Raw genomic sequence first — 26592 nt, forward strand, 5'->3', positions numbered from 1 at the left:
AAGTATTATTTGCCAAGGTATAACCATAAGAAAAGGATCTCTTCCACATCACCACCATTGCCATCACCATCATCATTATTCCACTGTTATTCTTAGGATGGCTTGCTGGGAGGGAGGGTTTTCAGCGCATGAGCCCAAGTCTAGGTGGTCAAACTGGCTACAGCCCTGTGGGGGGGTTTTGTTGAATTTTTTAAAAAAGAATTAACTTAGGCCTGGCGGTGTGATGCACTATTTTAGTCCCACGCTCAGGTGTCAGAGGCAGGCGGATCTCTGTGAGTTGGAGACCAGCCTGGTCTACAGAGCTAGTTCCAGAACAGCCTCCAAAGTCACAGATAAACCCTGTCTCGAAACCTCCCCCACAAATAAAGATTGTTTTAGCCGGGCAGTGGTGGCACAGGTCTTTAATCCCAGCACTCAGGAGGCACAGGTGGGTTGATCTCTGTATCTCTGTGAGCTCGAGGCCAGCCTGGTCTACAGAGCAAGTTCCAGGACAGACAGAGCTGTTGCACAGAGAAACCTTGTCTCAAAAACAAACAAACGAAAAAACCCCAAGATTATTTTAAGTGTGTGTGTGTGTGTGTGTGTGTATGTGTGTGTCTGTGTCTCTGTGTATGTCTCTGTGTGTATATGACTGTGTCTGTGTGTGTGTCTGTGTCTTCTGTGTGTATGTCTGTGTCTCTCTGTTTGTGTATGCATGTGTGTTTGTGTCTGTGTATATGTATATGTTATGTATGTATGTATGTATGTATGTATGTATGTATGTATGTATGTATGTATGTGTGTATACACACACGTGGAGAATCCAGAGGCCAATGCCAGGTGTCTTCCTCAATTACTCTCTACCTTTTTGTTCCTAACAGAGTCTTTTGCTAAACCTGGTACCACTAGTTAATTAGGGAAACTGGCTTTCCAGTGAGCCTGATTCTAGCTGTCTTCAAAACTAGGGACAGATTTTGCATGGTTGCTGGGGATAGAAATCAGGTCCTCACCCTTCTACAGCAAGGACTTGAGTCATCCCTGAGCATATTTGCATATTTTGAGCCATTGTCATTTTCTCATTTTCTCATTTGAGAAGAAGCAACTTCAGTCCTTCCGTTGGATCATTTCCATTTTTTTTTTTTTTTTTTTTGCTAGGTTCTTAGGATGAACACTGGCTTCATGGGAAAGTGAAGTGTTTGGCATTTCCATTTGGAAAGAAGGAAGGTATCTTCTACTGAGATCTAGGAAAGTGGAGAGCTTTGACTCGGAACAAGTAAGTACCCTACAAACAATATCTGTCTAGTTATGTCTATTGATGGTACTAAATGGAAAAGCAGTCCATGCTTTCACCTGACTATTCGTCTGTGGGATTCTCAACTAAATACTCTTACGTTGTCTTAAGAATTTATTAAAAAGTATGGCAAGCCTATGGGAAAAAGATGATAGATGGGGCAAGACTTAAAGAGTGACCCAGCTGTACTTTAAACTATTAGTTCTGGACATCACCTGTTCAGTCATAATCTTCCCTCTAGACTTCAGAACTCTATATCCAGTCACTTCAGAGAAATGAAGCAGACCTAAATGGTACCCAAATTAACTGGCTTGATTTTGATACCAGTGTGTTATCCACTAGCCTCTTGGGGCTATTTAACTATGAATTGAAACATTAAAAATTAATTTACTGCAAACCCTGTTGCACATAAGGACACAGAGTTGCACATCTTTAATACCAGCATTTGGGAGGCAAACGCAAATGGATCTCTGTGAGTTCAAAGCCAGTCTGGTCTACAGAGTGAGTTCTAGGATAGCCACAGCTACATAGAGAGACCTGTTGGAGAAGGAGGAGGAGGAGGAGGAGGAGGAGGAGGAGGAGGAGGATGAGGAGGAGGAGGAGGAGGAGAGAAAAACATAATATTACTAATAATATAGAAACAACTATCCATCTGATAGTTACAGCCCGGTTAGTCATGGGTCATGGCTGTATCTTAAAGCTCCATGGTTAGGTTATATAGCATGGAGATAATCCATGGCAAATAATAGTATTATCTTATATTTAGAATATCATAGTATACATATAATTATATAGTATACTTTTTAAACACTAAAATACACACATATGTATATGGATAGTTTTTACATGTCTTTTTATTTTTTCTTTTCCTGTTTCAGAAAGGTTGTTCTAAATAGTTCTGGCTGTCTTGGAACTCACTATGTTGACCAGGCTGGCCTCTGCCTCCTGAGTGCTGGGATTAAAGGCGTGATACCACCACATCCAGTGCATCTTTTTTCAATATCACAAAGTTTTTGAGTACTAAGAGAACTTGGTGTCTTCATTTAAAGTGGGAAGATATCTAGCTTCAGAGACAGTTCACACAAATAGATGTGGGACTGCAGACCTATCTGACACTTAAGTGTCTTCTGCCATAAAATAAAAATCAGTAAACATAGATTTAGTAGTTTTCTTTTTTTGGGGGGGGGTTTCAAAGCAGGGTTTCTCTGTGTAGCTTTGGAGCCTATCCATGGCACTCACTCTGGAGACCAGGCTGGCCTTGAACTCACAGAGATCCACCTGCCTCTGCCTCCCGAGTGCTGGACTTAAAAGCGTGCACCACCAAATGCCCAGAGTCAGTTTTCTTTATAAGAAGGATGCAGATGCCAAGAATACAGATGAGACCCCACAGGGAGAGCAATGGGGCTCCCTCACAGGACTTGTAGAGAGTGGCTCTGTTGAGGTTAGCAGTGGGGATCTGCAATGGTGAGGAGGGGAGCTTGAGTGAGACCCCCGCGGGTTGGACTTCCTGATGGTGCATTTTAGGCCAGAGAGGACTTGGTGGCTTTTCGAAGAATGTCTTCACTTTTAAATTGGTCACAAGAGATGGAAAAGCCTTAGGTAGCCTACTGTACAAAGCAAACTTGCAGGCTGAGAGTATAAGACCAGGGGTACATACCTTTAAGCTGTCACAGAGACAGTGAACTATAGTACCAAGGCACAGTTTTGCCTGTATTTAAGAGTTAGGCCCAGGATTGGGGCTGTAATTTAGTGGTAGAGAGTTGGCCTCCCAAGCTTGAGGTTGTAGGTTCAATAAGTCCCCAGGACTGCCAACCAAACCAAACCCCCAAACAGATTAAGATATTGCAGAGGCACACACACACACACACACACACACACACACACACACACACACACACACACGATGAGGCCTTCTTAGAGACTGGGAGAAGTGAGAGAGCTTAGACTGGATACTGTCTAATACTTTGTAGTGATCATTTTTGGAAAAGACTAAAACTTGTGAAACATAAAACACCTATTTCTTTGAGTTGTGACAGGAAAGTGAGAACTGAGCATGTTGGCATATTACTTTGTGTGTGATGACAGACATGAATTCTCCTAACAACTACCCAGGGTATACAGACTATGTGCTATAGAAGGGTTTGGTGAACTGTTGACTTTTCAGATTTTTGTTTCCCAGTCAACATATGGCTATCTTGAAATTGGCCATGGTGAAAATATCGAATCCCTTCCTGGGCTCAGTAAATGCTATGAAAGGGATATTCTGTCACCAGAGATCCTGGCTGTTACATAGTTGGCAGTATTTCAGATTCAAAAGAGAGTTGCCAAAGGTTACAGATGCTAGCAAGTGGCAGATCCTATGCTGTTACAGTAATGTTACCTACCTGGGGGAAGTGTAAGCAAACACCTAGTCACCCCAGGTAGAGCCTCAGATAAGAGACTAAAGCAACCATTCCACCTATCTAGTTTGTTGAATCAGTAGGTTTGTTGGTCTTGCTTATTGGAGCCCAGGTAAAGGGTAACCACAAATACACACATCCCCACAAGGCCCTATATCAAGCATGGATGATGACTAGCTGTGTATGCATACGTAGAGTCCCTCCTCCAGCTGTCGTGACCCAGAATGTCTCAGCCTTAGTCCATGGGGTTCTACCTGAGTGGGGGTGTGTGGACCTGGAAGGTTCGAGGAACCCAATGGCGATAAAGACCAAACACAGGCATCTTGTCATCTTCAGAGAGCTCTCAGTTCCACGTTGTGGAACTAGAGTCATTTCTTTATTGGCCATCTTTTCTGGTGTCTCTTAACCATCCTGCTAATACTACAAGGCAACCATTTCTCTCTTTGTTCTCCTCTCGCCGCCAGAGCCTGGGACCCAATATTCGGTCCCCCACATCCAGCTAACCTTGCACCCTCTATTCTAGCACCTCCCACGTCAGGTTGAAGTTGAGGCAGGATGGCTGGGAGGGAGACATAGAGGAGAAAAGCTGGGAACTCAGTCGAGGGCCTAATGCTCCCTTTAACTCCTCCTCCTAAGGAAGAATGTCGACAGGTACAATATTGTGAGGGTCTCTTGCTCTGATTAAGATGGTAATGGCTCTTGGGCCCATGTTTTCACTACTGTGACTTCACTGGAGATTTTCTCCTCCCCCACTTTTGGAGACAGGGTCTCACTATGTGGCCCTGGCTGTGCTGAAATTCACTCTGTAGACCAGACTAGCCTCAAACTCACAGAGATCTGCCTGCCTCTGCCTCCTGAATGCTGGGATTAAAGGTGTGCACCACCACACCTGGTGCTCACTAGAGAGACTCTTGTATCAGTGGACAAATCACCCACCTAACTTCATCACCTTAAACTGCCTTGCTCACTGAGCAAAGTTAGGGCTGCAGAGTTTTGCAGAGCACTTTTGTTTTTGTTGTTTGTTTTATGAGATGAGGTTTCTCTGTGTAAATGCCCTGGCTGTCTGGAAACTCACTCTGTATATCAGACTGGCCTCAAACTCAAAGAGATCCCCCTGCCTCTGCCTCCCAAGTACTGAGATTAAAGGTGTGCAAACCACCTCCTGGCTTGCAGAGCACTTTCTTGAGGACCTGAATGTCAAGCATCTGGTGTCTCAATAATTCAAGATGGGCCTAAGGAAAACAAATGCAGTCTGATGCGCTGGTGACAGATACATGTATTTCTTGTTGGCTAAAATAAAAAAAATGGCCGGGCAGTGGTGGCACACACCTTTAATCCTACCACTCGGGAGGCAGAGGCAGGCAGATCTCTGTGAGTTTAAGACCAGCCTGGTCTACTGGAGCTAGTTCCAGGACAGCCTCCAAAGCCACAGAGAAACCCTGTCTCGAAAAACCTAAATAATAAATAATAAACAAATGTTTCCCTGTGTCTCCTCAGTGAACTTCATAAAGGAAAACAGTCAAGCTCTTATTCAAAGGATGGGCATCACAGTTATCAAGCAAATCACAGATGAGCTTTTTGCATGGAATGTTCTCAACTATGAAGAAAAGGCCAACATTTGCTGTGAGAAGGTGGAACAGGATGCTGCACGAGCGATCATTCATATGATTCTGAAGAAGGGCTCAGAGGCCTGTAACCTCTTTCTTAAGTGTCTTGAGAAGTGTGACTATACTATGTATCAGGACTTAACTGGACAAAGTAAGTATTGCTTTGCTCACCTCTGTCCCACCATTAAGAACACAAACCATTCAGAATACCTACAGTCCCTTCTGTGGAATTTCAGCTTGTCCTCTACCCTTGTGTGGCTGGCCAGGGACTTTGAGTCATTTACAGTAGACACTTGACAGTGAAGCTTATATAAGTAATCTCAGAGCTGGGCAAGAAATGAGTTAAGTATAGTCACACTTCAAAGTACAACTGGAATTCTGGGTGTGCGTAATTGGCTACCCTGGGCTCTTTGGGGAGACTGAGGCAGGTGGATTGGGAGATTGAAGCCAGCCTGGGATGGAAATATATAAAGACTCTGTCAAAAAAAATGTTTAGCTAGAACACAAATAGATGAAGCCAGCAATCCTTAGTCATCTGTGGGTGAGTGGTCCTGCCGACTGTCTATCTCATGTTGCAGTGTCTTGGAAAAGTGACCACTCTACTTTCCAAGCAGCAGTAATTTCATCATCATCAAGCTATACCTCCAACTCCTCATTTTAATTAAGTGACTAAATTGCGTAATTGGTTGAATTTTACTCCATCACACATTCTGAGGGAAATCTTTCACTTTCCTTAACTAAGATGATGGCTCCTCTCATTTCCAATCTGCTGCTGTAAGATTTGATTGTGAGAAAAAAGAAATGGAATGTAGAGAAGAGGGAATGAGTGGAAAGGCCAAGGGAAATCGATGGGAATTTGGAGCCTGTGTGGTATCTAAGAACTAGGAAGAAAGTCAAAGTCACCCCCAGCTGCCATTCTCGGCAACTCTGCTGTTCATCCCCCTGAGCCCTGGGCTTCAGAGATGTCTTGATTAGGGTTTCTATTATTTGACAAAACACCATGACCAAAGAGCATGTTGGGGAGGAGATGGTTTATTTGGCTTATGCTTCCATATCACTGTTCATTACTGAAAGAAGTCAGGACAGGATCCAGGAGGTAAGACCTGACAGAGAGGCTATAGAGGAGTGCTGTTCACTGACTTGCTTCCCCCTGCCTTGCTCAGTCTGCTTTCTTATAGAACCCAGGACCAACAGCCCAGGGATGGCCCTACTCACCATAAGCTGGGCCCTCCCCCATTGATCACTAAATAAGCAAATGCCTTACAGCTGGATCTCATAGAGGCATTTCCTCAGCAGAGGCTCCTTCCTCTCTGAAGACTCTAGTTTGTGTCAACTTGACACAAAACCAGCCACTGCAGAGGCAATGCAGAGTCAAGTCCTCTGTAACAGCATCTCTTCTCTAACAGGTATTTTTCATCAGAACACAGAAGAAGACTTGGATGTCTTGGCTCAGAATTTAAAATACTTATACAACAGCCCCACATTTCTGAACTTCTATCCCCTGGGTAAAGATATTGACATCATTTTCAATCTGAAGATCACCTTCACAGAACCCGTCCTATGGAGGAAGGACCATCGTTATCATCGCATGGAGCAGCTAACCCTGGGCAGTCTGTTGGAGGCTCTTGAGAGCCCCTGCCTCATTGAAGGGGAGTCTGGCAAAGGGAAGTCCACCCTGCTGCAGAGAATTGCCATGCTCTGGGCCTCTGGGGAGTGCAAGGCTCTGAACAGGTTCAAATTGGTCTTCTTTGTCCGCCTGAGCAGTGCAGAGCATGGACTGTTTGAAACAGTGTGTGATCAGCTCCTGAATGTACCCGACTCCACTAGCAAGCAAGGGTTCATGGCTATGCTGCTGAAACTGCAGCAGGAAGTCCTCTTTCTTCTCGATGGTTACAATGAATTCCAGCCCCAGAACTGCCCAGAAATCGAAGACCTGATAAAGCAAAACCATCGTTTCAAGAACATGGTCATTGTCACGACCACCACAGAGTGCCTGAGACATATCAGACATGTTGGCGCCCTGACTGCGGAGGTGGGGGATATGACAGAAGACAGCGCCCAGGTGCTCATCCGACAAGTGCTGATAAAGGAGCTGGCTGAAGGCCTGCTCTCCCAGATCCAGGTGTCCAAGTGCTTGAGGAATCTGATGAAGACCCCTCTCTTCGTGGTGATCACCTGTGCAATCCAGATGGGCAGGAAGGAATTCAAAGATCACACACAAACCACATTGTTCCGAACCCTCTACGACCTCCTGATAAAGAAAAACAAGCACAGACACAGAGGCGGGGCTGACAGTGATTTTCTCAGGAGCCTAGACCGCTGTGGAGACCTGGCCCTGGAGGGCATGTTCTCCCACAGGTTTGCTTTTGAACCCGAGGACCTGTCCAGCATGAATGAGGATGTCCTGGTGACAACTGGGCTCCTCTGTAAGTACACAGCTCAGAGGCTGACACCCAAGTATAAATTCTTTCATAAATCCTTCCAGGAGTACACAGCGGGACGAAGACTTAGCAGTTTGTTGATTTCCAGAGAACCAGAGGAGGTAAGCAAGGGGAATGACTACTTGAAGAAAATGGTTTCCATCTCAGACATCACATCCCTGTATGGCAATCTGCTCCTGTACACATGTGGTTCATCCCCAGAGGCGACCAGGGCTGTCATGAGGCACCTTGCATTGGTGCATGAGCATGGCAGCTTACAAGGGCTTTCTGTCACCAAGAGACCACTCTGGAGGCAAGAATCTGTACAGAGCATGAGAAACACCACTGAGCAAGATGATCTGAAAGCCATCAACACAAACTCTTTTGTAGAGTGTGGCATCAACCTGTTCTTGGAGAGCATATCTGAATCAGCCCTGAGTCAAGAATTTGAAGCTTTCTTTAGTGGTAAAAGTTTACACATAGACTCAGAGAACATCCCCGATTACTTATTTGACTTCTTTGAACACTTGCCTAATTGTGTAAGCGCACTGGACTTTGTCAAGCTGATCTTCCATGGGAGAGCCACTGCTTCACAGGACAAAGCTGCAGAGAACAGTCCTGGAGTCCACATGGAAGGCCCCTCTGAAACCTACATTCCCAGCAGGGCTGTGTCTTTGTTCTTCAATTGGAAGCAGGAATTCAAGACTCTAGATGTCACACTCCGGAATATCAGCAAGCTGGATAAACAAGATATCAAATATCTGGGGAAGATATTCAGCTCCGCCACAAACCTCCGGCTGCACATCAAGAGATGCGTGGCTGTGACTGGAAGCCTCAGCTCAGTCCTCAGGACCTGTAAGAACATCCATTCCCTCACGGTGGAAGCCAGTCCCCTCACCATAGATGATGAACAGCACGTCACGTCCGTTACAAACCTCCAGAACTTGAGCATTCACAACCTGCACACCCAACGGCTGCCAGGTACCAGTGTGTCCGAAGTGTGCAATCATGACTGGATGGTGCTCTGCACCTGCTAGATGGCACAGAGGCTTCTAGAACCAGTTCTAATGCTTTTTGCCTCCTGGGTGCATCCCTGAGTCTGGCTTACCTTCTCTGTATTTCCTCTGTCCTTCATTTCAGCTGCCTTGAGCCTCCCTGTGGTTCCTGCCTCCAACTGCAATCTGAAAGTGTTCAGGTGCCAAAGATTTACTTATTTTATGTCTCCTCTCCCCTCCCCTGCCCTCCCCTTCCCTACTCTCCTCTCTTCTCCCCTGCCCTCCCCTGCTTCAGCCTTCCAAGTGCTGGGATTATAGGCATGTACACCACATCCTGCTACGTTTTATTTTTCTGTTTAATTCCATTATATTTGAACAGCATGTTTATAGATGAGCCCACCACCATTTCTGACAAAATATCTACACTTATGTGAATATCGTGAGCACTTGGTGCCCTTTATGATAACTAAAACATTCCCATTGGTAATAGGAATGTCAGTGACAGTAAACAATGACAGCACCAGAGAGGGACACATGCTGTTCTGTTTTCTTTTGGCAGGTGGTCTGACTGACAGCTTGGGTAATCTGAAGAACCTCATGAAGCTTGTACTGGAAAACATTAGGATGAATGAGAAAGATGCTAAAAACCTAGGTGAGATTTTTGTTTCTTTAATATTCTTTGCTTAATTATTTATTTTTTAATTTTATGTACATTGATGTTTTGCCTGTGTGTATGTGTGAGGGTGTCAGGTGCCCTAAAATTGGAGTTACAGACAGTTGTGAGATGCCATGTGGGTGCTGGGAATTGAACCTGGATCCTCTGGAAGAAGTGTCAGTGCTTTTAACTGCTGAGCCATATCTCTAGTCCCTTCTTAATATTGTTATTGGTGTTGGTATGATGATAAGAATGGTTAGTTTAAGATTATTTGGCGCTGGCTGCATTTGTTGAAGGCAAGATCCTTATGTGTGTATGTGGGGGGGGCATCTGCATGGCATGTGTGGTGGTTTGAATAAGAACATCCCCCATAGGCTCATATGTTTGAATGCTTAGTCACCAGGGAGTGGAACTCTTTGAAAGGATTAGAAGGATCGGGAAGTGTGGCTTTGTTGGAGGAGGTATGTCACTGGGGGTAGGCTTTGAGGTTTCAAAAGCTCATGGCAGGCCCAGTCTTTCTCTCCCTGCTGCCTGTGGATCACAATGGAGAACTCTCAGCTCCTTCTCCAGCACAATGTCTGCCTGTGTGCTGCCATGCTCCCCACCATGTTGATAAGGGACTACTAAAGCAAGCTTCTGTAACAGTAAGCCAGCCCCAATTAAATGCTTTCCTTTGTAAGAGTTGCCATGGTCATAGTGTCTCTTCACAGCAATAGGACAATGACTAAGGAGGCCAGAGGATAACTATGGAGTCTGTCCTCGCCTTCTACTTCGTTTGAGATGGTGTCTTTTTGTTGTCCATTGCTGTACTTTGTATACGTAGCTTGATGGCCCACAAGCTCCTGGGGATTCCCTTGTCTCCACCTGCCACTCACTGTAGGAACACTGGGATTAAAGATGTATGCCACATGCTTAACTCTGAGTTCTGGGGATTTGAATTTAGGTCTTTGTGCCTGTGCTTGAATGTATTCACTGAGCCATCTCCAGGGCCCTAGTAATCTTTTTGTTTGTTTGTTTGTTTCTAGACAGGATTTCTAAGTAGCTATGGAGCCAGTCCTGGAACTCACTCTGTAGTCCAGGCTGGCCTTGAACTCACAGAAATCAGCTGTCTCTGCCTCCCTGTGCTGGATTAAAGGTGTGTGCCACCACAGCCCGGGTCCCAGTAATCTAGGACAAGCCCTCAGAGCATTTCATTCAATTCGTTCATTCACATTTATGTGTGACCTTTTTTTAGAGAGAAAGTCATTAAGTGTTTAATTTCCCTTGATGATTAAAAGTTTAGAGTTATCTCATTAACAAAACTTTAAAAGAGAAATGAGATGCAGGAAAGCATGAACCCAGGAACAAAAACAGAACTAATGGCTTGCCACAGAACCCAGGGCATCAAAAACAGGGAAGTTGAACGGAAGCCAGGTTTCTGCAATGTCCCTGCTTCTTTCCTTTCTCTCTCTCTCTCTCTCTCTCTCTCTCTCTCTCTCTCTCTCTCTCTCTCTCTCATTTTGGTTTTTCGAGACAGGGTTTCTCTGAGGCTTTGGAGGCTGTCCTGGAACTAGCTCTTGTAGACCAAGCTGGTCTTGAACTCACAGAGATCTGCCTGCCTCTGCCTCTGCCTCCTGAGTGCTGGGATTAAAGGTGTGCGCCACCAACGCCCGGCTTCCTTTCTCTTTCTTCTTCTTATTTTCATCTTCATTCTTTTCTCTCTTCCCTCCTGAGCCCTCCATAAAATGTTCCTCTCTTTGTTCAGCCTTGTTCTTCACTTCTTACCCAACTATAACTCTGTGCAATAACTAAAATGTGGCTGACCTCCTTTTTCTTATATAATAATCAAATTAATCTAGAATTCAGTGAATACACAGTGCATACCTATGGGTTCCACAGACTGTCAGAGCTGGAAAGGGCCTCAGCAAATCTGCTTCAGTGCAGTCACCTTGTAGAAAGTCACCTGTTCCGATTTCCCCAGGGTCTCAGGAGTACTCCCCAGGACAGCGTGCTTGCATTATTAAAGAATCCAAGTGTAGCCAGGTGTGATGATAAACTCCTGTTTTCTCTGCTCCTGGGAGGTGGAAGGGGGAGGATCAGGAGTTTGGGGCTAGCCTTGGCTACAGAGTGAGTTCCAGGCAAACTTGGGCAAAATTAGAACTCTAAAAACAAACAAACAAACAAAAAACAGTCAAAACCTGCCAGATGTGGTGATACACGCCTTTACTCCCACCCTCAGAGGCAAAAGCAAGTGGCTCTCTGTGAATTCAAGGCTATCCTAGACTATATATTGAATTCCAGACCAGCCAGGGCTACATAGTAAGACCTTGTCTTAAGAAAACAAAACAAAAATCAGCCAAACAAACAAAAACAGAACCCAGAGATAGCTTTATCCTCTGAGGTGGCTCTGAGGATAGCAGCACTTGCAACCAAGCCTGGGGTGAATCTCCAGGCCCAACATGGGGGGAGGAAAGAGTCATCTCCTGCAAGTTGTCCTGGGTTCTTCTCCAGTGCTGTGACATGCATGCTCCCCCATGCAAATAAATAAATAGAATAAAAAAAATTTGGGGTGGGGGTTCAAGACAGGGTTTCTCTATATTGCTTTGGAACCTGTCCTGGAACTCTCTGTAGACCAGGCTGGCCTCTAACACACAGACATCTGCCTGCCTCTGCCTCCTGAGTGCTGTGATTAAAGTCGTGCACCACCAATGCCCAGAAATAAAAATATTTTTAAATAATTTATTTAACTTGTTTTTTTTCTTCTTTTTGGTTTTTTGAGACAGGGTTTCGCTGTGTAGCTTTGAAGCCTATCCTGGCACTCAAGACCAGGCTGGCCTCGAACTCACAGAGATCCGCCTGTCTCTGCCTCCCGAGTGCTGGGATTAAAGGCGTGTGCCACCAACGCCCGGCTTTAACTTTATTTTATGTGCATTGGCTTGAGGATGTCAGATCAGAGGGAACTAGAACTAAAGTCAGTTGTGAGCTGCTTTGTGGATGCTGGGAATTGAACCTGGGTCCTCTGGAAGAGCAGCCAGTACTCTTAGCCACTAAGCCATCTCTCCAGCCCCATAAAAAATATTTTTAAATTAAAAAAAAGTAATCAAAATCTGATTGTGAAGAAACCAGTATAGCTGGACGGTGGTAGTGTGAACCTCTAACCTCAGCACTTGGGAGGCAGAGGCACTCAGGTCTCTGAGTTCAAGGCCAGCTGGATCTACAGAGTGAGTAGAGAAACCCCGTCTCAAAACAAAACAAAACAAAAAAGAAACCAGTATGATGATTTTAGTAATAATTACTATGTACTGAAGAGTTGCTGCATACTAGGTCAGCAACTACTTTACATAGAGTTCACACTTTATCTCATCAAATATTCACAACAGCCCTAGTATGTAGGACTAATGACCCCCTAAAGCCACAGCTGAAATGTTGAATCACTTGTCCCAGTTTATAAAGTATGGTATAGTGTGAATCTAGAAATCTGAAGGACCACAAAGCTCATGTATACACCTCCGATTACATTAGTCAGCACTTACTGTGTTTGTTACACCTAGTGACTGCTTCGCATACATTATTTGCAATCTCCCCTAAGCTCCAAAACAAGGGATTCATAAACTCATGATCTGAGGGATGCGCCTCAATGGTAGAGCACTTACCTATCAAGTGCAACACCTGGGTAAAAGCTCCAATACCAGAGAAGTGGAGGAGACAGACAGGATCCAGAAAGTCACTGTGTATTTCTTTCATGTGTACCATTGACTCAGGATAACTATATTGATGATTTAGTTGCACCTAATCATTCCTTGAACATCACAGCAACACCAGGGCTAAGAATGAGGGGTGCTCTGGAACGCCTTCAGCTGTACTGTGGGTGGAAGTGTACACTGACACTGGCTGAACATGCCACCGTGGGTATAGTGTTTGTTGAAAGGAGTCCCTCTGGACTTATGTCACATAGTCCAGAGCATGGGGTCTTGGAGCTGTGCAGTTGCACTAACCCTCCACAGAGCTGGAGCACCTGCTGCCCCTCTGGACTCAGCCTCTTGAGAGAAATGAAAACCAGGAAGAAAGAACATGTCTGGAATCCAGAAGTAGGGCAGCCTAGGCAGGAGGCTCCTGAATTTAAGGCCGGCTTGGGCTGGATAGCAAGAGCCTCCTTATGTAGAAAACAAAGAAATGCATACATTGTTTTTATTTTTTCGGTACAGGGCTTCTCTGTGTAGCTTTGGAGCCTGTCCTGGAACTTGCTCTGTAAACCAAGCTGGCCTCAAATTCACAGCAATCTGCCTGCCTCTGCCTCTTGAGTGCTGGGATTAAAGGCATGCAACACCACTGCCCAGAACATAAATATTTTTTAAAAGGAAAAAAAGAACACAAACCTATTTCCTCATTCTTTCCATTCCACAAATCCTGTTTTAACCAGATAAACATGGTCTGCTCATGTATTCCTTTTCTGTTTCCTTGTAGCCAAAGGCCTGGGAAACCTGAAGAAGATGTGCTTAATTCATCTGATTAATTTATCTGACATTGGGGAGGGCATGGATTCCATAATTGAGTCTCTATCAGGAGAACCCTGTGACCTACAAGAGATGAAGTTGGTGGCCTGCTGTCTGACGGCAAATTCCGTGAAAACCCTAGGTAACCCTCACTTCCACTCGCTGATGCACAACAAAACATTTGACCTTTTTTACATTAATGAACTTTGTCCAAGTCAGAATTAAAATTATTGGTGGCAATAAGAGGGGGTTGCAGAATACTTGACAATATCATAACCTTAAGAGAAAGTGAAAGCCGGGTGTTGGTGGCGCACACCTTTAATCCCAACACTCGGGAGGCAGAGGCAGGTGGATCTCTGTGAGTTCGAGACCAGTCTGGTCTATAAGAGCTAGTTCCAGGACAGCATCCAAAACCACAGAGAAACCCTGTCTCGAAAAACCAAAGAGAGAGAGAGAGAGAGAGAGAGAGAGAGAGAGAGAGAGAGAGAGAGAAAGTGAGAAAGTGAAAAGTGAGATTGAAAAAAATTCTCTGTGTCTCGGAACATGCCCTCCCAAATATGCACCGTTTTTGTCATAGTGTTACCATCTAATAATTCCTTGGGTAGATGGGCAAAGAAATGATGGAGAAAGAGGGTTGCCCCAGTGTTACTAGGCTACTTATCCTTCCTTTTGCTCTGTGAAGATGGACTTAGAATACAGTGATGCAATAATTCAGTCTCTTGAGTTCCCAAGTGTCATGCATAGCGATTATAGAGAAACATCAGCATACTTCTGAATAAGTTCAGACTTGTCTTAAAATTTAGAGTTTGGGGCTGGAGAGATGGATCAGCAGTTAAGAGCACTGACTGTTCTTCCAAAAGACTTGGGTTTCACTCCAGGCACCCCCACAGCAGCTCACAACCATCTGTAACTTCAGTCCTAGGGGATCCAATGCTCTCTTCTGGCCCCTGAGGGCACCAGGCACACATGTGGTACATAAATATCCATGCAGGCAAGATATCCACGCATGAAGCAATTTTTAAAAACCTAGACTTTGGAAAATGCATGGTATAACCTTTTAATTTTATTCATTTGTTTTTTGAGACAGGGTCTCACTATGTATCTCTGCCTGGTCTGGAACTTGCTATGTAGATCAGTCTAGCCTGGAGCTTATAGAAATACCCCTGCCTCATGAATGCTGGATTAAAGGTGTGCACCATCACACCTGTCCTAACCTTCTGAAAATCAGTCTACAGGGGCTGGAGAGATGACTTGGAGGTCAAGAGAACTTGCTGCTTCCTCTTGCATTGGACCCAACTGGTTCTCAGAACCCACATTTGGCAACTCACAAACTCCTGATTTGATGCCTCCTTCTGACCTTCATGGACAATTGCACTCACTTGCATATACCCTCACATGGAAACACACACACACACACATTTCAAATAAAAATAAATGAAAAGTAAAACTATAAAAGTTCTGGGAATATATAAAGATGATTATTTTTACATTGATATAAATTTATAGCTAAGAAAGCCAATGGTTGGGAAAGGCTAGACCGATAGTGGGAACATAAAATGATGAGAGCATGCCTTCATGTCTCCACTTTCACTTATAAACTCTATAAGGGAAAAGAGAAAATATACATATTGATGAAAAACTTTACTTGCCTATTTTACCAAAATCTATTTCACTTTGATATGAAGTACCATTTTAGTAATGGTATCTTACTTTTCATATCCCTAATGCCTACCCACTACCTGCCTCAGCCCACCAGGGCCTATGACCTAGGAGACCTCTGACCCTGCAACTGTGTGAGCAAACCCATCAAGAACCATGTTCTCAGTTGTTTGAGGCAGAGAACATCGCTGAAGATTGAAATCTGTCTCCTTTTAAACAGCTGTGTGAGACAGTTTATCTCTTCTAAAATATGTCAAAAATGTCCAGGTGTGGTGATGAACAACTCCAATCCCAGCATGCAGGTGGCAGTGGCATGGGGAGTTCTGTGAGTTTGAGAGTTCAAAGCCACAAGGCTACATAGTGAGACCCTATCTTAATAAACAAGCAAACGAACAAACAACAGAGGTCAGTAAAGAATAAACTACAATGTCCCGTCTAGAATTACAAACACTATATTTCGTGCAGCTTCAGGCTCCATGTGACATGGATTTAACAGTCTAATCTGGGACTAGGAAATACCTGTCCATTCAGTCAAAGTCATGAAAACAGAGGAGTTCCCCCCATAAGCCAAACAACAGTGTGTATTGTCATCAGCAAAGACAACAAGGATGCAGAATTCTAAAGATACTGGAAAAATATATGGTTTCTTTTCACTTTTTTTCTTCTAGCACAGAATCTTCACAATTTGGTCAAACTGAGCATTCTTGACATATCAGAAAATTATCTGGAAAAGGATGGAAATGAAGCTGTACAGGAACTGAGTAAGAACGATGGCTCTAACAACAATGTGCTTTTTAGTGTGTGTGCTGGGTGGTTAGAAAACTACAGCCTGCTCCTTGGCCTCTGTGCCCATGTGCACCCTACTAAGTCATCTTTCTTAGGGAAAATGTTCAGCGCTTTCTTAAACTGCCATTAAGGAACACAGGGCCATGTCTTCTTCTTTTAAATGTTTATTTAATTTGGGAGCTGGAGAGATGGCTCAGAGGTTAAGAGTACTGACTGCTCTTCCAGAGGTCCTGAGTTCAATTCCCAGCAACCACATGGTGACTCACAACCATCCATTATGAGCTCTGGTGCCCTCTTCAGGTGTTCAGATATACATGGAAGCAGAATGCTGTATACATAATAAATAAATAAATCTTTAAAAAAAGAACAATTGATGCTATTGCAGAGGATTCAAGTTTGGTTCCCAGCATTCACATGACATCTCACAGACACTTGTAACTCTTGTCCCAGGGAATCTGATACTATCTTATGGGTTCTGTGGGTACCAGGCACAGATGGGAACACATACATAAATGCAGGGGAAATACTCATATGCAAAAAATAACGAAAAAGTTATCTGTGTGAGTAGACCTGCAGAGGCCAGAAGAGCATATTGGATCTCCTAGAGCTGGAGCTCTTAAGTTATAAGCATTATGAGCCATTTGCTGTGGGGTCTAGGAATGGAATTCAGGTCCTCTACAAGAGTAGTGCATGCTCTTAACTGTTGACCCATTTCTCCAAGCCCAAGCCTGTATCTTTTGAGTCATCAGTTTGTATATCTTCATTGTACCTGAGGCTCTTCCAATCTGCCAACAACAAGGAAGCTAGTGTTTGATGCTGATGACAAATTTGCTTAAGGAGTTAGTAATACGGCTTTTCCACCCCCAGGCTCATAAGATTGGCTTATACACATATTGTATCAACTTAGTCATCCAAGGACTGCAATATTCTTATGCTGTCTGGTTGCTCAAGGGACTGTGCATGAGCTCTCAGATGAGCGAAACATTTGGAGATGGATGGGTTCAGCCTGGAACTCTCTAAGTAGACAGGATGTCCTTGAAATCATAGAGATCCATCTGCCTCTGCCTCTTAAGTACTGGCATCAAAAGGATGTTTGTTCTGATAATGTTGTTATAGGAAAATGAGGCAGGGAAGCCACCTTGCTCAAACAGACACCAGAAATGCAGTGGTGGATCAGGAAAAGCTGAGCATGGCAGGCTTTGTGGACTTCTCTTTGTGACTCTGAGCAACTAACTGGACAAAGTTTACGGTATATATAGACTTTTCAGAATTGTCTCTATTACATCATTGGTGGGCTTAAGCGTCTATCAAGGCCAGACGGCAAAGATAAAAACAAGAAATTCAAGCTGGAAATGGGGGTGCATGCTTTTGACCCCAGTGCTTGAATAGGCAAGTAGATTTCTATACCCTTGAGGCCAGCCTGATCTACATAGTGAGTGCCAAGCCAGCCAGGGATATATTTCAAAGAAAAGAGAGGGGTGTGTATAGGGGCAAGGGTTAGGGCATTTTTCTTTTTACAAAACTGCTTTACCAGTTACCTAAATAACCATTTCTCCCCAGGTGGTCCTTGCAGTTCTGTTTCATCTTTTTGTTTTTGTTCTGAAGTTATTTCCTCTTTAAATTTCACTGGGAGTGATTAAGATTTTTGAGGTGTGATGGTGGAAGTCCTTCGGTGTATATGTTTCTCTTATTAGTTAATGAATAAAACACTGATTGGCTGATTGACCAGGCAAGAAGTGATGTATCTGGGAAGAATCAGATTATAAGCAGGGACAAACAGTAAATCACTCTCTTCTCTCTTCTCTTCTCTGCAGAGATGCTGAACAGTCAAGATTTAGGATGTTAGAGGACTAAGAGGTCCCTGGACCTTTCTCCTATAAGATAAGACCTCGTGGAAATACATGGATTTATAGAAAATGGGTTAATGTTTAAGACTGAGCTAGCAAATAAGAAACCTTAGCCAATTGGCCAACAGTTTCATAAATAATACAGCATTTGTATTTGGGACTGATGTAGCTCTGGGACCAGGCTGGAGGGAAGAATGCTCATTACAGAGGTGCTACAGTGGCATGTGGTTATGACAAAATGACTGATATATGTCACTTCAGAAAAATATATGAGTCTGGTCAGGATTAAGCAATCTAGCTTATGATTTGTTGTTTACTGAAGGTTGGATTGCTTGTAATAGTTTCACTATTAATACAGTGTTTATATATTTGAATATTTTCTATAGAAATAACCAAAAAACAAGTAGATTCTTATTAAAGATTAAGTAGCATACAGGGCCACCAAATTTAAAGATCATTCCTTCATCTGCTTCCTGCATAGCACAGATTTTGAGTTGACATCATTCCTGAATTGTTTTCTGTTTCAAGTTGGCAGGCTCGGCGTTCTGGAACATCTAACCACATTGATGCTGCCTTGGTGCAGTAATGTGATCATCTGCCTGCCCAACCTGTTAAAGCAACTGGAGATGGTCCCAGGGCTTCTCAAGCTTGGACTGAAAAACTGGAAACTCATGGATGCAGAAATTAGAAGTTTAGGTAGGTACATCCAAACAAAGCGGAGAGAAGAAAGGCTGACTTTAAACAAAGCTTACCCCACCCCATCCTTGAGACAGGCTTTCTCTGTGTAGCCTTGGGTGTCTTGGAACTCACTCTGTAGATCAGGCTGGCCTCAAAGTCACAGAGATTCACCTGCCTCTGCCTCCTAAGTGCTGGGACTATAGGCGTGTACCACAACCACCCAGCTTTGTTTCTCTTTCTTATTTACTAGGATCTTATTTCTATTGAATATTAATCTCTGAAAAAATATTATTTTTGAAGTTTTTTTTTTCCCTTCTTGTTTCCTATTTTGCCTTATGTTATAGTTTGAATGTGGTTCCTAAAACCACATGCATAAAACGAGATCCATTGCCGAGGTGCTTGGGGTGGGAACTCAGAGGTGTTTAGGTCATCTGCCCACCCTCCCAGAGGAGTAATGCAAACCGTAGAAGGGCCTTGAGACTGGGAGTTGAGCTCATGCTTGTTTTGTTTTTTTTTTTCTCTCTCCTCCTTCTGCCATGGGGAGAGATAAGGAGGAGGCCTTGCCACATGTTAGTCCCTCAACCTCGACTACAAGTCATTTCTGTTTGTTTACCAGCCAGTGGTATTGTGTTACAGCAACACAAAACAGACTAATAACACCCCTTTCCCTGGGTAGTCCCTCTTCTGTGGGTAATGAGATGAAACTCAGTCTTCTTTGTTGGAGTCTGCTCTCAGCTGACTCTTCTCATATTTTAGAGTGAGGTACACGCTGAGAAGACTCTGTGTCTAAGTGAGAAGAGGACTTAAAACATTACTTTATTTCTGGCAGTGGTGGCGTATGCCTTTAATCCCAGCACTTGGGAGGCAGAGGCAGGTGGATCTCTATGAGTTTGAGACCAGCCTGGTCTACAAAAGCTAGGTCCAGGACAGCCTCCAAAGCCACAGAGAAACCCTGTCTCAGAAAAAAACAAAACAAAACAAAACATTACTTTATGAGTGTTTGCTTGCCTATGTGTATGTGAACATACAGCCAGAGGAGGTGGTTGGACCCCCTGGTGTTGGACTTATAGGTAGTGTGGATATCATGTGGGTGCTGGGAACCTAATCCAGATCTTCTGCAAGAGCATTTAATGCCCTTACTCCAATCCATAGCTCCAGCCCCAGAGATGACTTTTGATTGGCTAGCTTCACTACGGGGTGGGGGCAGGGAGCCAGGCATGCAAAATGTCTTTGCTTATTGGAGGCACTTGAGTTTCTCCTAAGAACCTTCCAGTCTTTCTCCTCCAGCATACAAGACAAATTACTAGTGTCCTGGGAACAAGGTGGAGTTGGAATGCCTACTACTTGGGTGTGCTTGCTCTCAGGTCTCCTCTCACAGTACCCCCTACCTGTCATCTAGTTATCAGGTGTCTTCATGCTGTGCAATAAGCCCCAAGTGACAAGGACTATGCTCAGTCGCTGTTAAACAGTAGATGCTCAAATGCTGGCTGAATACATGAATGGTGCCACTGTTTATTACTTAGGACCTATTTTAGGGCTCTAGTTTCCAGGTTCCTGCCTATCATCGAGGGGAAATCATGGGCAGGAGCTTGTGGATGTGGTCACACTTCCATCATCAGGAACAGGGAACAGTGGATGAATGCATGCAAGCTCTTCAGTCTTTTTCCTCCAGTCAGGGAACAGTGGGCAGGCCTCACCGCCTCAGTTAATGCAATCAAGATAACGCCCCCCCCCCCCCCCCCCGCCACAGACATGCCTAGAGACCCCTCTTGCAGGTGATTCTAGATTTGGTCAAGTTGACAGTTAAGACTAGGTGATCGGACACTGACTCAGGTGAACTGAAGAGCGATGTTAGAGATGTCTACCAGAAGCACATGAAATTTGGCCATTTGCATTCTCCACAGCCCACAGATGCCCAGAGTCTCTTCCTATTGGATCCAGTTTGATCCAGATTCAGTCAGCAGAAAGCATGTCCCCAGGCCATGGAAATTGCTGCTTGTTCTTTCATTCCTGTGCTTGCACACACTCTGATAATCACCCAGGAAACTCAGCTGAGATCCTCAAACTGAAATAAATGGAGAGCCACAGAAACAGTTCATGTTCTTATCGTGGAATGGGTTTTGGCTTTTCTAAACTCCTCCTGGGTAGTGAAAAGAAGTTGCTCTTTGGGGAGAAAGTCTACAAACTGGAAAATAGAAACAAAACCAAAACCACTTGGAGTTCCTGCAATGCTGAAATCACATAGGGGTGGCACAATAGGAGCATGAATTGTGAAGGCCTGGAGAGAGAAGCATTCTTAGAAAGGTGAGGACCAGTGTGCCTGTTAAGCTGGGCACAGACTAAAGATCAGCAAAGACCTGGCTGGACTATGGCTGACTGGAGCTTGTCATCCACAAATGTGCAGTACAGACAGCTGTTGTTTTGACTCCTTCATTCCTTAGTTTTATTTTTAACTTCATAGTCATAGCTATTGTCATGTGGCCATGTCAAGCCTTTTCAAAGTGACATGGAACACCTTACTTCTGCTTTCATTTCCTTGGTAGAAATTTAGATACATTTAACAGTAAGTTGTGCCACAGTCTTAGTACATATGTTGTGAGGGAACGCAGAATGACCACGGTTGCCTTCAGGGAAGTTAATGAATTCCCCCCACCTGAGAGGATGGGAAGCTGCCCCAAGGAATCTATTTCCCAGTGAGCTTTGCTAGTAAAGAGCCTATCTTGAAGGATGCTGTGCAGGGTTGGTCATCGTGTTGTGCAGCTCTCTGCTCCCAATAAAGGGTTGTCTGGTTTGCTTTCAAAAAAAAAGCAAGTGGGAGTGGAATACAGTGTTATTCTTTTGTTTAAGCTGCAGCTGCTGATATAAAGAAAGGAACAATGGATGAACAACCCAAGTGGAGTTTATTTACCAGAAAGGGGGGGAGATCGGGGATGGGTAGTCAGCCAACCCGAGAGAAGCCAAAAAGAAGGGAGGAGAGATAGGAGGCAGGACCTTTTAAAGGGGAGGTTTCGTATGCACACTGGGGTTTTGCACCTGCACAAGAGTCCTCACAGGTCGCAATGCAAGGTGGGTGCATGCCCGTCGTTGGGGGTGGGGTCATCCAGGTGTATTGTTCTTACAAATGTTCACAATTCCAGATTAGCAGTTTGGCTTCTAAGGAAGTTAAAGCATAGAAAACAGGGCCCAAGGATGGTCTCAGCAGAGGGTGGCACAGATATGAAAGATGACGGTAGAGGCCTGGGAGCCACCCTCTTCACCTGGATTTACCCACTCTGTAGATGGAAGTTTCTGTACTGCCTGGTCCCACACACACCCCATCACCACTTCCTCCCCTTCTCTCTTGTTTATGTATGGACAGGTAGCCATACCTTTACATCAGACATTTGTTTTTTTTGTTTGTTTGTTTTTGGTTTTTTTTTTTTTTTTTTTTTTTTGGTTTTTCGAGACAGGGTTTCTCTGTGTAGCTTTGGAGCCTATCCTGGCACTTGCTCTGGAGACCAGGCTGGCCTCAAACTCACAGAGATCTGCCTGCCTCTGTCTCCCGAGTGCTGGGATTAAAGGCGTGCACCACCAACGCCCGGCCTATATCAGGCATTTGTAATGAAGACCCTAAGGAACTTTCTAGATTAAAACTTGTAAAGGTGATGAAAGTTCTGGCTGATATTGACTGAAGACACTCTGAAGTGAGCACTGGGTGCTGCATCACATACTTACCCTTAGCAAACTCCACAGGCCACACAATGATATCTGCCAATTAACTCTCAGACCTCCTTCCTGGGGAGCTGGTCAACACACTTCCTGACAGAGGCTCTAATGGCTCAGTGCATACTTGGGTAAGCCTCAGCCCACACAGGCTGGTTACACAAGACACCATTGTAAATTTGCAGGCCTAATAACTGATGGCAACAACTTTTCTTACTTGTTTGCTCACCTTTGTTGTGGCCATGACTTGGGTTTTTTGTTTGTTTGTTTTTGAGAATGGGTTAGCACTACATAGCCCAGGCTTACCTGAACTTGGAGTCCCCTTGCCTCAGGTTCCAGAGTTCTGTAATCACAGACTTGCGCCATTACAGAGCTCTGGTGTTTTGTCTGTGGGGACAATAGGCTTCTGTAGGAAGATTATGGAGAGGGGACCTTTACAGTGTCTTTTCCAAGGAGCATCTCTTCCTACTTAAGAGTCCAAAGTGGGGCTGGAGAGATGGCTCAGAGGTTAAGAGCACTTGACTGCTCTTCCAGAGGTCCTGAGTTCAATTCCCAGCAACCACATGGTGGCTCACAACCATCTATTATGAGATCTGGTGTCCTCTTCTGGTGTGTAAACATACACCAGAACGCTGTATACATAATAAATAATCTTAAAAAAAAAAGAGTCCAAAGTGAAGCAGGTGGTAGTAGTACATACCTTTACTCCCAGCACCCAGGAGGGAGAGGCAGGTGGATCTCTGTGAGTTTGAGACCAGCCTGGTCTACAAGAGCTAGTTCCAGGACAGCCAGGGATGCACAGAGAAACTCTGTCTCAAAAACAAAACAAAAACAAAAGCCCAAACTGAACCTTGAACACTCATTCTGCAAGGTTGTAACATGCATCTTCCAAGCAACCACAGTTTAGCATCTAACAAACCCCTCCATGCCCAGTGCAGGCGATGCTACTGGGAGAGGCCAAATGTGTTCACTCAAGCCTATGAATAGCATTGTGGGAGGCTGAGGCAGGCAGATTGCAGTGAGTTTGAGGATAGCTGGGCCATTTAGCCAAACCTTGTCTCAAAACACCACCCCCACAAACAAAAGGAACGTCTTCCTTTTGTTTCTTGCTTTTCTTATTTATGACAATGTTTTTTCTAGGTAGCTTTGATAAATTCCCGATTTTTCAGTCCCTGCCTCTTAAGTCCTGGGATCAGAGGTGTGTGTGTGTGTGTGTGACTGTGTATGGTGAAAGGTTTATTTATTTTTCCATACAGCAGGGTTTATCTGAGGAGGTTTACAGGGCATAGAGGAATAAGGAATGAGCCCCAAGGAGGCCTGTGGTGTCCTGTGAGTCAGCAGGGCAGACATCCCCCTCCCTCCATGTAGGAGGCCCTTTGGGGTACTCTATTTATGGGGAGTTGAGGATCTCCTTGAAGAGGCTAGGAAGGCTGAACAACAAAGCCCTCTCTAGATACAGAATGACTCTCGGTTACCGAAGTTTCTAGGCAGGGATATCCTACACCCAAATATAAACCTGTTCAGCTTTACTTCCACAAACATGGAAGTAAATTAATATTGCCTGTTTGACTCCAATTTTAAAAACCGCTCCTTGATATCTCATAGCATCTCTCAGGCCTCAATGTTTAAACAACTTTCCATGTGCAGGAGGAATCAGGACCAAAGTAAAACACACACATCACTTACATTTGCCTTTGGTACTCTTCTGTCATTGGTGATCTTATTTGGGAAACAGAATTTGTAAAGATAACGGGCATAGTCACAGGCTGCTGTAGGAAATCTTTCTCCCCGGGGCACATCACTGGTCTAAACACAGTTCGGTTTTTTTTTTTTTTTCTTCTCTTTTTCTCCCTAAGATAGGGTTTCTCTGTGGCTTTGGAGGCTATCCTGGAGACCAGGTTGGTCTAGAACTCAGTCATTTTAAGATGGAAAATGGTTCATGTGTGTGTACAGAACTTATTTCATTTTCATTGTGGCTTTCTTCCAATTAACATACTTATTTCTTCACCCAGGTGCATTTTTTGAGAAAAATCCTCTGAGAGACTTGCAGCAGTTGGATTTAGCCGGAAACTGTGTGAGCAGTGATGGATGGCTTTCCTTCATGAATGTATTTGAGAAGCTTAAACAATTAGTATTTTTCGACTTTAGTACTAAAGAGTTTTTACCAGATGCATCACTGGTGAGAAAACTTAGTCAAGTGTTATCAAAGTTAACTTATCTGCAAGAAGCTAGGCTCATTGGGTGGGAGTTTGACGACTATGACATTAGTGTCATCAAAGGCACCTTTAAGCTAGTAATTAAAGGTACCCAAAGCCAGCAAGTACTTTAGAGACTCCATTACTTTCAGTGGATCATTGAAAATCTTGGAGAAGGGGGCTGGAGAGATGGTTCAGTGGTTAGAAGCACTGGCTGCTCTTCCAGAGGACCTGGGTTTGATTCCCAGCACTCACAAGGAGGCTCCCAACCATCTGTAACTCCAGCTCCAGGGATCCAACACTGTCTTCTACCTCCATGGGTACCAGGCAGGCAAGTGACACACATAAACATGCAGGAAAAAACACTCATACACGTAAAAGAAACTTTAAAAATACTTTAAAAAAAACTTGAGAAGGAAGTCAAACATGACAAAGGGGAAGGAGTTTGAGAAACGGGTTTGGCTTCATCTCTTCTGCTGTTGTTCATGTTTGTGTTACCTGGCCCTAAGAATACTGGGTCACAAAAACTTGATATACCGTGTTCCTCTGTACTAAGTACAACACCTTGCCTATACAGACTCATTGAATACTGGGTGAATATGTGACAACTAAATTACTAATAAATGATCTAAAATTGTCTAGAGAACAAACTTCTTATGTGTTGTTTAATTCAACTGGTTTCATTAAGACATTTTGGACTCCAGGCAGTGGTGGCGCATGCCTTTAATCCCAGCATTTGGGAGGCAGAGGCAGGCGGATCTCTGTGAAGTTGGAGGCCAGCCTGGTCTCCAGAGCGAGTGCCAGGATAGACTCCAAAGCTACACAGAGAAACCCTGTCTCGAAAAAACAAACAAACAAACACACACACACAAAAAAAACAAATTTCCAATTCTACAATAAAAATGTATTTGAACTGGGGTGGGTGATGGTTGTACATAACTTTAATCCCAGCACTTCGGAGGCAGAGGCAGGTGGATCTCTGAGTTCAAGGCTACCTTGAGCAAGTTCCATGATAGCCAGGGCTACACACAGAGGAATCCTGTCTCGAAACCACCCCCCCCAATAGGTGTGTGTGTGTGTGTGTGTGTGTGTGTGTGTGTGTGTGTAGATACGAGATGTTTTGTTGATAAAATGAAAAATTTTAAAGCTAGTTTATTAAAATGAGTCAAAAATCCCATTATTGTTTATGGAATGTATATTGTATCAATCAATTGCCATGTGTTTGTTTCATGTCACTAAGAAGCTGCTGTGGAAGTGGGGTTGCCCCTGCTCCCATTTCAGACGCAAATACATTTGTGTCAAAGCGTCCTCCAATGGCCCATTAGGGATGGACTGGCTCCTAACATTGTGACAGGAAAGGAAGAGAACAGGAAACCACCCAAGGTTAGAGCGTGCCTTTGAGAATAGCTAGAAGGTGAGCCATTTCCAAGAGAGGTTACAACTGTTTGTCTCGTGATACAGAAATGCCAGAGGAGGAGAGAGAAGCTGCACATTCAGGCGTGGCAAGCTCAATCAGGAACTGTCGCTGGCCACCTTACCTTCTGGCCCCCTTACCTTCCCCAGTTGGTCTCTGTAGATGATTTCATCTCTGTTGGATGCCTCACCAGAAGGGACATCCAGCGAGACTCTACAAGACCTCCATCGGCCACCTTACTGGACCTGCCCCAGCAGGTTTCTGCTGGGTGTTTTGAGCGCCCAGTTGACGATGCCCTGTTATCCGCCTTCCTAGCTCGTGCTGCTTATTCTTTTACCTTGACTTGCTATATACTTAATAATAAATTTACTCATTCAAAACCAAAGTATGGCAGGGTGTTGATGGCACACGCCTTTAATCCCAGCACTCGGGAGGCAGAGGCAGCAGATCTCTGTGAGTTCGAGGCCATCCTGGTCTCCAGAGCGAGTGCCAG

General features: G+C 44.3%; 1 protein-coding gene across 1 annotated transcript; it reads left to right on the top strand.

Moving 5' to 3' along the window:
- Positions 1–1140: 1140 nt before the first annotated feature.
- Nlrc4 (NLR family CARD domain containing 4) lies at positions 1141–24922 on the top strand. Its single transcript, XM_035448303.1, has 8 exons — positions 1141–1252; positions 5167–5427; positions 6683–8677; positions 9251–9343; positions 13790–13960; positions 16146–16238; positions 18639–18806; positions 24503–24922. Coding segments are annotated over exons 1-8 (3099 nt in total). The 5' UTR covers positions 1141–1251; the 3' UTR covers positions 24820–24922.
- Positions 24923–26592: the final 1670 nt, after the last annotated feature.

This window comes from Cricetulus griseus, chromosome 7, assembly GCF_003668045.3.
Source record: "Cricetulus griseus strain 17A/GY chromosome 7, alternate assembly CriGri-PICRH-1.0, whole genome shotgun sequence".
Classification (NCBI taxonomy): Eukaryota; Metazoa; Chordata; class Mammalia; order Rodentia; family Cricetidae; genus Cricetulus; species Cricetulus griseus.